General features: G+C 39.4%; 1 protein-coding gene across 2 annotated transcripts in view; it reads right to left on the bottom strand.

The window, feature by feature from the left end:
- The window catches only part of ZFHX4 (zinc finger homeobox 4), a 156,022-nt gene extending 152,844 nt beyond the window's left edge, over positions 1 to 3,178 (bottom strand). For both annotated transcript variants that reach the window (XM_065895202.1, XM_065895204.1), the window contains exon 1: positions 586 to 3,178. In XM_065895202.1, coding sequence (XP_065751274.1) covers positions 586 to 3,178 — 2,593 coding nt within the window. The remainder of the gene's footprint in view (positions 1 to 585) is intronic.
- Positions 3,179 to 12,398: the final 9,220 nt, after the last annotated feature.

Below are 12,398 nucleotides of genomic sequence, written 5' to 3'. Positions count from 1 at the left end.
TTGCAATTTAAGCACCTAGATAAACTTACATGAGCACTAATTGTTATTTCGCAATTCGTCTAAAAGCGTGATGAGATTTGGCTAATACTGTATGCGTGCCTTGCAATCTACCGCCAAATATCTGGGGTAAGGTAACGGTATTACTGTTCGTTTAATTATCTTCAATCACAGACCTTAAACTATTCTTCAAAAAATTTTCACGAAAAATAATGGCATCCCCTTCGGGAGCTCAGGTTTGATATTTGAGTGCACAATTGCCGAAATCGAAGCTATAAACCTAGTAAGGTATCGCTAACGATGACAGGCAATTAATGAAAATTAATATTTGTTCGTCAACCTGTTACAGGAAAACGAAGTTTGCCAACTCCTCTTCTGCTGTCCTTGCTCCCTTAACTCCTGCCTCTCTGAAGTGAATTCAGGTTTGAGGCGAAGCACAAATGGGTGGATTATCCAGCTTAAAGAGAAAGTCCCTTCTAGTAAACTGTCCCCCATTTGTCGGCGCTCACCACTTTATCTGGGGGCATCACGCCAAATGAAAATGTGATGAGAAACTAACAGCAGTGCGGAAAAGCAGTAAATACTGACCAAGTCCCGGTGCCAGGGCGGCCGCTGTCGCCGGGTCCAGCTGGAAGGGATTGATCATCAGCTGCGGGTCGCCGGGGTTTTCCAGCTTCATCCCGGTCAGGCCTATGTTCTGGGCTAGGTAGTACTGATACAGCTCCGCCTCGGCCGGGGCGAGGCCCAGGTGCAGGTTATGCTGGATCTGCTTCATGTTCTGCTGCAGGAGCATCATGTTGTGCATGTGCTTTTCACTGGTCATGTGAATCCGCAGGTTCCGGGCCACGTTGGTTTCGTAATCGCACACCTCGCAGCGCCAGGTGGGTTTCTGCTTGGGTTTGGACGGAGAGGGGGTCCCGCAGCCACCGAGGCTAGGGTTGGAGGTCGGGGCCGAGTGGCCGAACACCTGCTCGCCGTTGCCGTTTTGGAGATTCTGCACGTTGTTCAGGTGCTTGTCCGACTGCATATGAATACTGAGGTTGCCTTTGGTAGTGGTAGAGTAGTTACAAACCTCACAGCGGAAGGGTTTATAGCCACACGTGTAACTCTCGCCCCGGGCGAGCCTGGGGTGAGGCTGTCCAGTCTTGCAATAAACACAGGAGCCGCCCGGCTCGGGGTGTTTCTCCTTCATGTGGGCCTCCAGGGTCTGCTGATACTTGTAGTGCCAGTTACATTTGGGACATTTGAGGGTTTTGCATGAGTTCCTTGAGTGCATCATAGTCATATGACCCCCAAGAGACCTCGAGGACCCCAAAACCGTGTCGCACTTGGGACACTCGATGCCACTGCCCGGTGAGCCGTCGCCGCTGGGCCCCGGGGTGCTGGGGGCGCTCGGGGTGAAGCCGTGCTGGTGCAGAGCGGCTGCGCCGTCTTCGTCCCCCCGGGCCGTCTCACTTGCGTGAGCAGCCGTGGCACCGTCTTGGCTGGCACTCGCTTCCGCCAAGTCCTTGCCACTGATGCCGTAGCCGGTGGCGACACCGCCCCCGGCCCTGACGGCGGAGGCCTGCTTTTTCTTTTCTGGGTCGTCAGAAACAGTGGCCGAGGAGGACGAGGGGCCCTTTTCAATGAATTTTAGCACACTGGATGATAAAGGAGAAATGCTTTGGTTTAAGAGAGGGAAATCTTTGTTACCAATACTATCGGTGAGTTCACCTAATGCTTCCTCGTCGTCAAGTTCATTGGAGTACGCATCCTCTTCGTCCTCATCTCCCGCCTCGGTGGGCTCGCTCTTGACTGGGCAACCCCCGTTAGGGTGCAAAGTGTTGCTCTCTTTTGGCCTTTCACAGTTGTTGTTCTCTTGGTCTTTGCTCTCTGACGTCTTGCTAGACTCAGACGATGAGTGGCTGAGGGAGACGGAGGTAATCGGGGTGTTCACTACTAAACTAGACAGCCCCCCCAGAGTGACTTCAGCCTTTGGCATTTGGGTGATCCCCAGCGGCTGCTCTGCTGAGCCGGGGGTGTTCGCGCTCCCCTTCAAGAAGGCAAAGTCAGCCGGCAAAGAGTCACCATTTTCAACATGAAAAGCGCTCCATAAACCGCGGAAGGTTGGGTCGGGTCCTATGAGGTTTGTAGTAGAAAAATGGGGATAAACAGAAGTGGATTTTTTTGGTTCCAGAAAGCTTATAAGAGGTTCTTTGTCTTTGCCGATCCCCTGTATTATGGCGGAGACGCATTTGTTACCGAGGAGCTTCTGTTCCTCCTCGTTAAGGGTCATCCGATGATCATGCACAGCATGGGTTACGAATGACCTGATATAACCGAAAGACAACTTGCACAAGAAACACATTAAAACAGGTTTCCTTTTCCCATCGCTAACACAACCATCGAATTTGGACAAGTCCACATTGTTGGGGACATCTTTGGACACACAGGAGTTTTTGGCTGAGCCATCACTGGTTAGATAGTCTTTCTCTCTCTTGTGTCGGAGATCATAGACACGGAAACTGTGCAACACAGGACCAACTCCTGCTAGTGCTGAGGTATTTGGGAAAGCCTGATCGGCCGTAAATGGTTTCCCGAGGGATGAAGCGATATGAAAAGTGTTGATGATCTGTGGGTAGAACGACAGAGGTGCAGAAGCAGAATGATCACCCTTCTCTCCAGCCGACGCCAGGGAGTCCAGAAACATCGCTGTAGAAAAGAGTTTGCTATTTGCCCCAGTCTGTGCATTCTGCCCACTTTCTTTGGAGTCCTCAATTATATAAGCTGACCCATCAGGCTGGTAAACGATCTCCCCGGTTAGATTTTCCACGTCACTGTCCTCTAACTCGCTGATCTCGCTCTCGTTGTCATCCTTCAGGGCCGGAAGGCGGGCATTCGGGCAGTGGTGTTCCATGTATTTCTGTAAACTGGGAAAAGAAGTAGCACATTCGTTGCACGGTATCTCCTTGGCTGAGGTAACCTGAGTGGCAGCTGCATTCTCGACGCTGAAACCCAGCAAGACTTCACTTTTGCGCTCATCGGTTTTCAGGTTGTCATCTGTGGAGCTGTTTTCCCTGTCAGGCTCCATCCCTGCAACTTTCTCTGGCACCTCATTATCAAGTTGTGCCGTTCCACATAGCTTTGATGTGCTCTGCCCATTTTCCTGCCTTGAGATAGGAGGGGAGTCACAGGTTTCCATGGCAATTGCTACATGGGGATCTCATTTCATCCAGCCTGTCAGGAACCTGGATAAAAAATAAGGTGAGAGGAGCCATTTTTATTAAATAACGACACAGCTCACTAATAGCCCATCACTAATTTACAGCTGCTGTAAACTCATACTATCTAAAAAGGTGAGGGGAAAAACTTAAAACCAGCATACCTATCTATCACAGACAGACTTTGTATAAATGTAGCAAAATAATGTAGATAGCTATCACAGGCATGCCTAGACATCCAAAGTGTTTTTGAAATCACCATGAGCATTCATCACAAATCTAAAATTCATATCAGTAAGCCGTATTTCTTTTTCATTCCTGTTTTCTGAAAACGGAGAGAACATACGTAAAAGCTTTAACACCCCCTTTAATAGAAATCTAAATGGCTTTCATAGATGATAGCAGGAACAAGAGGACAACACAAATAACTTGTAATTTTTTTAAATTTACCTTTTACTTTATCAGGCAGTGACTAGAAGGGGGGATGCGCGTGGGAGGGAGACCAACAATAAAGGAGCCTTAAAATGAGAAATATTACAGTCACAGGCAGCACGAACCAAACTCTTCTCTGGTTTTCATTTTGCCGGTAAATCAGCTTACTACAAATCTTCCTTGTGCAAAAGCTCTCAGCAGGTATCTGGCTGGTTCTGATTAAGCACCAATCACAATTCTTCCCCACACTTCAGTCACCTCAATAGGCACCAGCACAGAAATTAATATTTACTGCAACCAGTCCTATCATCCTAGGGGACAAATCGTATTCACTTTTTTTTTTTTTTTTTCCACTGCACTACGTAATGAACACCATTCCAAATACCATTTTGATGTTATCAATCCTGGTGAGTTGCCCATCTCTCAACCGCTGCCTCAATCAACATCTCCTTTGGCTTAACAAATCATACCCAGGCACTACTGATGAAAATACTTCAATCTTTTTTTTTTTTTTTTAGCTTTCTCCAGGCAAGCATCTTAGGCCATAAACTCCCTTTGTTGAGAATAAGATGCACTCTGCAAAGCCATATCAGTTTCTGGTAGCATGGCAAGGTACCAGGGGAAAGTTGGGCATAAGTTGGTAATAATGCGTTCCCCTTCTGTGTGTGAATATGTATGTGTGTGCCCACTTGTGTGTGTACCTGCAAACCTCAGCTACTGGAATAGCAGCTTAATTAGGGCTTAAGCTTCTCTGAGTCCCTGCAGATCTCTCCATTTGCAGAATGATTCCACTATACACGAGAGCTGAGTGCTCTCAAACTTTAGTGCTTGTTTTCATTCTGTGACCCAGGCACCATCTTGATTTTATGAAACAGGTAACCCATCTTCTTTCAAATCTCCAAACAGAAGGGACTCAGAACTTCAAAGCAAAAAGCAAAAAAGAAAGTTTCAACACTTTCTCGCACGCTGACAATTTCTGAAATAAGGAAGGTTGACGCGGCTATACTGCATTACGTGTTCTATTGGGGACCTGGCTCTACTGCATTATGTATTATATTGGGGAGGATGGACATGCGATGACTCACCCTGGATGCCCCTCCCACCTCTACATTCTATTGTGTAGACTTCACAGTGGCAGAGAGCTAAGAAGAAAAACATAACTCTGGACTCATCAATATTACTAGGCATTTTAGAAATTCCTTTTCAAAAGTTCTTCTATAAGAAAGACATCTTTGAAGGTCACTGGCATATTAAGTATGAAGAATAACTTCTTCATACTCTCTTTACTGTAATCAAATTTCATCTTAGCTAAATCAGAGAGGAAGTCATCAGTTTCAAATACATCAAAAGATCTGCATAGATTGAAAATAAAATCAAAATTCGTTTTGGTATCTAAGATGGTTAAAATGACATTCTAATTGCTCACAAATCACACATCACAAAACTTAGTGTGTAATTTTAATCATTGAAGAGCTCCAGGTTAATTATCCTCACGGCATGCATGCAGCTTTTAAAACTCTCTGAAATAATCTGATAAACCCCCAAAAGCGTGAAAACCTAATAATTTTCTAATTAGTCCACAAACATGAATGTTTACCTTTGCATTTACCAAATCTGTACAAGGTATACATACTGAAGGCAGCCAAAATGTCTAAAATAGAATCCCTTGATGGACTAAAAGATATGAGGAAGACAGGAAGAAACTGGAGAGTTGGAGTGGAAGCAAGGTGGTAAATAATACTAAATTAATGATCCTAGATTAAAATGTAAAGTTCCAGGACCCAAAGTAGTTATTTTTTTCTTTCCTATGATAACTTCGGCAGATATGTGGAAGAAAATCCACCTTAATTACAAGAGTGAGGAAAGTTCTCAAACACTTTACAGCTTCGTAAAGAAGCTTCTGAGCTATTTTTATTATTTGAATTCTCTTTTACCTCCACGCCTACAACAGTTCTCAGCCTACAAAAACACTTACTAGAATTATTACACACATGCTGAATGCTCCCCAAATGAGTTATATGTAATGTGCAATTAATAATTTTGGCCAGATGCCGAATGGATTCTGCAATATTTCTCTATATGAAATACTGCAGAGTCCATTCATGGACTCACGTCAATATTTCTCTATATGAAGTAGATCCTCTCTTTTTATTTTATCTTAACAGAGCCAGAAGTAACTTTCAAAAATGTAATGACATTATTGCTATGTGAAAAAAAAAATTATGAAAACTATACTACAGTGTCCATCACAGATCACAGCAATGTGGCAGGATATATTTTGTTACAATACTCCCACATAACTTTACACAAAATTGCCTATCAAGTTCTTCTCACAAGCTACACATTAATCAGAAACTAAGTCAAATACATAGTAAGTCTTCTCTGCAATTAAATTTACATTTAATTCCAAAAGCAACAGTAACAAAACTATCTGAACTGATAGAGCTAGTAATAGATTTACCTGATTTTTAAATTTGTAGCCATAGACTATGACCATGGCAGTGTTTACCAGCATGTTTGGATGGAATCGCTTTAGTTTGTGCGGTTAAAGTTATTTAGATCAATATGTACCGTGACACTGAATATGATGCTAAGTGATTTCACTGTCACCAGTGTCAGACAAGATCTTTCTTTTATCAACGTGTCCCACTTAGGAAATTTACACTAAAGTTTATAAGTCCCAGTTAAAAGACCACAAAGACAACCATTTAACTTAAACCACAGAATTCATTCCAAAATGACTGCATAGCAAGTAAACTCACTGTAAAAGTTGCTTCACCGTTTAAGCTGCTTTCTATTTAGTCTTCACCAATTTCTATTCTCTACTGCCATACATTCTATTTAAAAAAAAAAATCACCAAAGTCCTCAAGAAATCTCAAAGAGAAAACCTAATATAATTTTAATGCTAAATTCAGAACAATACATACCTGCTGGTCTGCTTAGAATACATGTACACAGTTTTGGGTATTCTCAGTAATTCACAAGATCAGTGACTTTGATCATGTAAATCCCTTTTTCGGAACTAATGGACAACATGCAGAAAAGAACTTTTATTGCTTGTTCTGCCTTGCTTTCGTCCTGCAGTCACTGCTGCCTAAACTCTTCTCTGCTAAATGACCAAACCCACCTACCAGGAGGCTGGCTAATGAAAGGGGGTGCTTTCTGAACAACAGAAGAATTCCTTTGCATTCAGAAAGCAGAGTTCCCATTAGAACCCAAAATCAGGCCAGTTTTACCTCTGTTTTTTAATTGAGATTGTCCCAGCCCTCCTCTGTAGCACAGTGAGACAGTGTTTGTGAAATGATTAAAAAGAACGTGATCTGATCAAGAGGACAGAATAATGGGAAAGGAATGCTAGGTTAGCCACTCTGCTAAGTGCTGGGAAAGAAGACCACTGTGCCCCTTTGCCTATTGTTTTTATTCTCATCTGCTCTTTAGCCAACTCATAACACTTTGAGTTGCAATTCCATTTTAAACGGGTTAAAAGTTGTCCACTTACAAGGGAATATGATAACAAGTTACAAATCCTAAATATATATATATGTATATATATAGAAAATAAATAAAAATCCTTGAATTATATCAAGTTTCCAAAAGGTCATCACTGTCTCTGCTGTGGCCTTTTCCCCATCCCAAATCCTCTATCAATATGTCATAGTGAGTTAGGCAAAGACAAAAGAGAGGCGCAGTGTGAAAATGGCACATATATCTAATCCTGACAAAGCAATGAATAGACCTTCACAAGTATAATTATACTTGTTTATTTGTTGCCACGTACAGAGAACTGATGAAAAAAATCCATCAAAGTGGTATTATGCAGACACCAACAGCTTCTTTTCTTCGGTTGCTAAAGCCACATTGAAGCTTAAATTCCTTATTGTTAAATTCAGAAGAAAGAAAAAAAAAAAAGATTTTTTGGCTGGACTGTTTTTTTTTTTTACATCATTTGCTGACAGATCTTTTGTGTCCTAGGCTGTACTAGCTCACACTGCTACCTCATTTTTACCCATGCTGGAATTCATAATTACAAACTACTGTACAGAAGCTTTTAGAAGGGTGTGGTGTGCTGACCAAGATGAGAGGGTAGTGAAATCTGGCTTTTGATGTATATCACAACACAGGTAAAGTACCTGTGTAGAAGTACCAGTTACGTCAGAATACATATTTGATCTCAGTCTTTTAAGTTGGTTGCTGGTGGTTTTCTTTACTCAGCTTTCTCTGCAATTTGCTTATTTTAGTATATGTTTAGTATCCCATTAAAGATCGCATAACTTCTTCCCCATTGCAGTATTAAAAACGTTAGCAATAAAGAAGGCAAATACAAGGATGTCAAAGGATTGAAAATATTGAGTAAAAAGATTTCAAACCAAAGTATTAAGGGACCATTATGTTCCAATAGACACTAAATTACGTAACTTAACAAAAGCACATTTTTACAGATGGGGGCGGGGCAAATAAGCTTTTTTTTTCTCTTGCAGGATAGAAATATATCAAAGTAAAAGCAATCTGCATAGTTAATGTTTGTAAGCTTTACAATTTAAAACAGAAAAGCTGTAATTTTTCTTTGCTGGCAATCTGGAAACACTCTGGAGTTAATTACAGCTGATTCGGAGTGAACCACACAAACAAAGACCAGTCTATGTCCAGACAATTATACTGCATTAACCAGCTTAGAGCTTCCTGCTGATGTTTCAGGGGTCTTCTGTTACACCCTTCTACCTTCCCAGCACGAGAGAAAATGCTTCTGCAAGAAGGAATTAATGAACAGAGCTGCAAAAGAATGTGTGACGACCTCTCCTGACACGGCAAAAACTTTCCACCCATGTCACGACAAAGGGGAGAAGGTAATTAAGTTTGAATAGAAGGATGTAACCAAATATAGTAAGCACCTAAACCAAGCACATTTTTAAAACGGGAAAGTTGACAAAGACAAACATGAGTGTGTAAGTCAATGAAGTCATTTTCCCCTGTTTACCTCTCATTTTTCTCATTAAAACCTAAATTAGCTATTCAGTGCAGATTTATTTCCTTCTCATAAACAGGACCCTTATAATCGATGCTTCTGCCTCTCGTTTTTTCTTCCTCTTCCTCTCCCTCTCTTTCCAGCCTCATTTTCCCTCATTCTCTCTCTCGTCTCTAAACCTCCATGGACTTTAAATGACAATTACATGTCATTAAACACATGTGTTGGAGAACTAAAGAGGAAAAGTACTCTTTGCCAATGGGTCCGATAGTTCTTAATTTGATTAGTTGTGGGAAATAGGAATTTTACTCAGTTTTCTTCGCAACTTTAATCAAACTCCAGCTACTTTCCTTAGAGAGAAATCAATAATCTCTCCTTAACCAAATTACACCAATATGACTCATTTTATTTGTTTGCTTCAGGAAAATTTCATAATCAGTGAGCAAAATGGACCTAATACTTTAGCTATCCTCTGTAAACAAACTTTGGTCCTTTTAACCAATCTAGCCGATTTCTAATTTTCTTATTCATTCTAATTGAAAATGAATAGTTTGCATTGGTGTGAGAAAGGACATGAACTGTAATTATGTTCAGTGCCTCTCTCTGATTCTTTCTTTGATACTGTTTTGCCAGTATTCCAGCTGACATTGGGGCTTTGTAGTGATTGCTTCATTAAAGGGTAAGGATGTCCTAATCAGCTAAAGCATTACTAGAAAGCTGTTGTTTGCCAATACTGTGAGAATATACCAACCTTTTTTTTTTTTTTTTTTTTTGCTTTTGCTTTCTTTATAGAAGAAAAAGGTACCTCTGGATGCCATTACCCAGCCATACTTAAGTATTAATCATCTTCCCTTTGTCTCATCTATGCAAAGTAGGATTAGAGTTAAATGACTCTATGATCCTTTTAATTTTTTTCCCTAAATAAATATTAATCTACAAATCAATTAGTTGGTGTTATATTAAAACACATATAAATATACTCTCTGGAAATACTAAAAGGTTGTGTAAACTACCCTCATTTTACAAAGCATCTCAATGACGGACAGAATCATTTTCCCTTCTCAGACCCCTCTCCCTCAATCCCTACTATATTTGAAATTTCAAGTAAATAAAACTTTGAAATAGAAAGTCTAAACATGGAAACCTTTAGTTTTCCTTGGAAAAGCATGTACTGAATTAATCATTTTTAAAATTTATAAATCATATTTGCCATGTTTTTTATATGATTTCTAGTCTTTAAAACGTAATTGACTAATCTCTCTGGCATACACCCAGTTTAAGAGTGTTTAGTTGATAATGCTTTTAAGTTGTCACATAGGAACATTTAAAAAATTCATCTTAATTGGTTTCATCAAGGTAAATATAACTATAGAATATTTGGCTTCAGGAACGGATTTACCAGACTAGTGAAAACCATTTCACACATACATTTTTCTCATATACAATGTGAAGACAATATATCCTAACATATACATGCATTTTTTTCTTCTTTGTCTATTAATATATAAAATTCATTATTGAAATACTGACAACTAAATATTTAAATGAGGAAACAATTGTATAATTATTTGTATTTCATGAGTCCCACAATATGATCTCATAACCAATATAGCATAAGCATAGTAGTATAAGTATATTATTATTTTTTTTTTGAAAAATGTCATTCATTGCAGGCTAAGCCTACCATAATTATCTTCATAAAATTAATCACAGGTCAGGTATTCCAGTAAACAATCCTATTCCCAGGGCAATGATTTCAAACAATTCAAAATAGTTTTAATGATGAAAGTTATACGTATAATTTCTTAAATCACTACCAAGTGCCCTCTTACTATCCAAGACTCTTAGTCTATCAAATGCAAGTCTCTTTTTATATCCCATGTAGATATTTTAAATTATTTTATATTAGAAACCTAAGTGGACTAACATAGAGACTAACATAGAGAACCTAAGTGGAATGAAATGTTTCTTCTGGATGAAATGTTGGCAAATTTATGTTTGATCACTCAGATTTGTTGGTTATTTTATTTCTATTATGAAGAGCCTCTTGTTTGCTTTTTGTGTATGTGTGTGGTTTGTTTGTTTGTTTGTTTGGCCTGAAAGTTAATTTGGCTGCTGTCCATAAGTGATTCAGTAATTAACTTTTGTGTTTTAAATGTATGCACGTTAATTAAATTTCATTATAAACAAACAAACGTCAACCATAATTATAAGCTCCTTGGTTTACCCACATATTATCCCTTTTCAAACAAACTTGATGTCAGACAAATTAAAATCAAGCAGCCAGCAATTTTGAGTTGAATTTTACATGATCTGCTGGTAACCTGATTACTTTAACTTCAATATCATTACAGGAAAAGTATTTCAGGAAAAATAATGACAAGAATTCCAACAGGAGACAAGGTTAATTGTATTGATTCAAAAGATGCATGTTCATAGGAACCATGTTGAAGGAATAATGTTATCTCAAATCTACAGTTTCTATTAAAATGAAGTTGTCCAGCATGAAAGAGGCAATTAAGATTAGTGTCTGCAGAACTAGAGATACTAAACTAACTAACTTATTATCTGGGCCCAATTATCTTATACTTTAAGTAGCAAAATATCAGTGTGGAGCAACTACAAGGCATAAGGTTTGCAGGTTTATTTACTGACTGGTGTATCTATTAGGACCAAGAACAAGTGGAGCTGTCAGGACATAATGAAGGTAAATGATTAGTTAGCACCAAGCCTGAACTCTTCTTCAATGCAATAAGAGTTAATTAAAGTTTACCACCAAACATCAACCAAAGAAGGATGTTGATCAGGTTTCAGCATTAAGTGCAAACAGACAATAGTTGGCAGCAATTAGTGCAGCTATCAAATGACATGCAATGATAATTATACATTTAAAACTGCTAAAGAGCTGGGGGAAAAAAAAAACTAATCAGCCTCTTTGACGACAAATACTCAAAGGGCAGGAAACAGGTATCAGATTATTTCACTTTAACACTGTAAATCAATAGAATTAAACAAGAAAAGGCTGTATGAGTACATTATCTGAAAGAGAACAGTTTACTGGATCCAAAATGAAATAAATCTGCTAGTACTGGTCTCTCAAAGATAAGAACTTCTGGAGCTAAAGAAAATCAGTTACTTTTCAATTAAAGTTTCAGAGTGAAGTCTGTGTAAAGAAAGTTTAGCTTCTGGGTTTTGTGTAAACCCAACAATGCAACAAGTATTCCAGCATAATTACTGTTATTTAAATTAAGTATTAATTTCCACTCTAAAGGTACTGTCAAAAGTGCTTTATGCCTGAATATTATCTTTGTGCGCTCGAATGCTACCTCCCTGAAACATGTTTAGATGTTAGGGTCAAAATTCTTTTAATACAGCTAAATTTAAAACAAAAGCCATGTATACATATTTAGTGTACATTATGGCAGGTCTTCCCTTGATGTCATTCAAATCTACAACTTCAATCTTCCCGGAATCAATGAGACTGCATACAACACATGCCTGAAAATACTTTTAATAAATCATCTCATTCTTTACCATGGTTTCTGGCTTGCAGCCTAGAGCATGTCTCCAGAAATGTGCCCATCCTCATGACCCCCACCTCTCCATTTTCCCAACTAATTCTGTTATGCTAAGGATTTGTACACAGTGTTGGCTAATCCCAATATTTCCCTGGAGCTAAATCTAAGCCATGGCCGACTCCCAGCACAAAAATATCTTTCTCCAAAAGCCCTTTCGCCCCCTTCAGCACTCATACACTCATTGGTCCTGACATTTTCACTTCAGCCATGACAAATGAGCTGATGAC

This window comes from Phocoena phocoena, chromosome 17, assembly GCF_963924675.1.
Source record: "Phocoena phocoena chromosome 17, mPhoPho1.1, whole genome shotgun sequence".
Lineage (NCBI taxonomy): Eukaryota > Metazoa > Chordata > Mammalia > Artiodactyla > Phocoenidae > Phocoena > Phocoena phocoena.
This window is presented reverse-complemented; position numbering and strand designations above follow the sequence as displayed.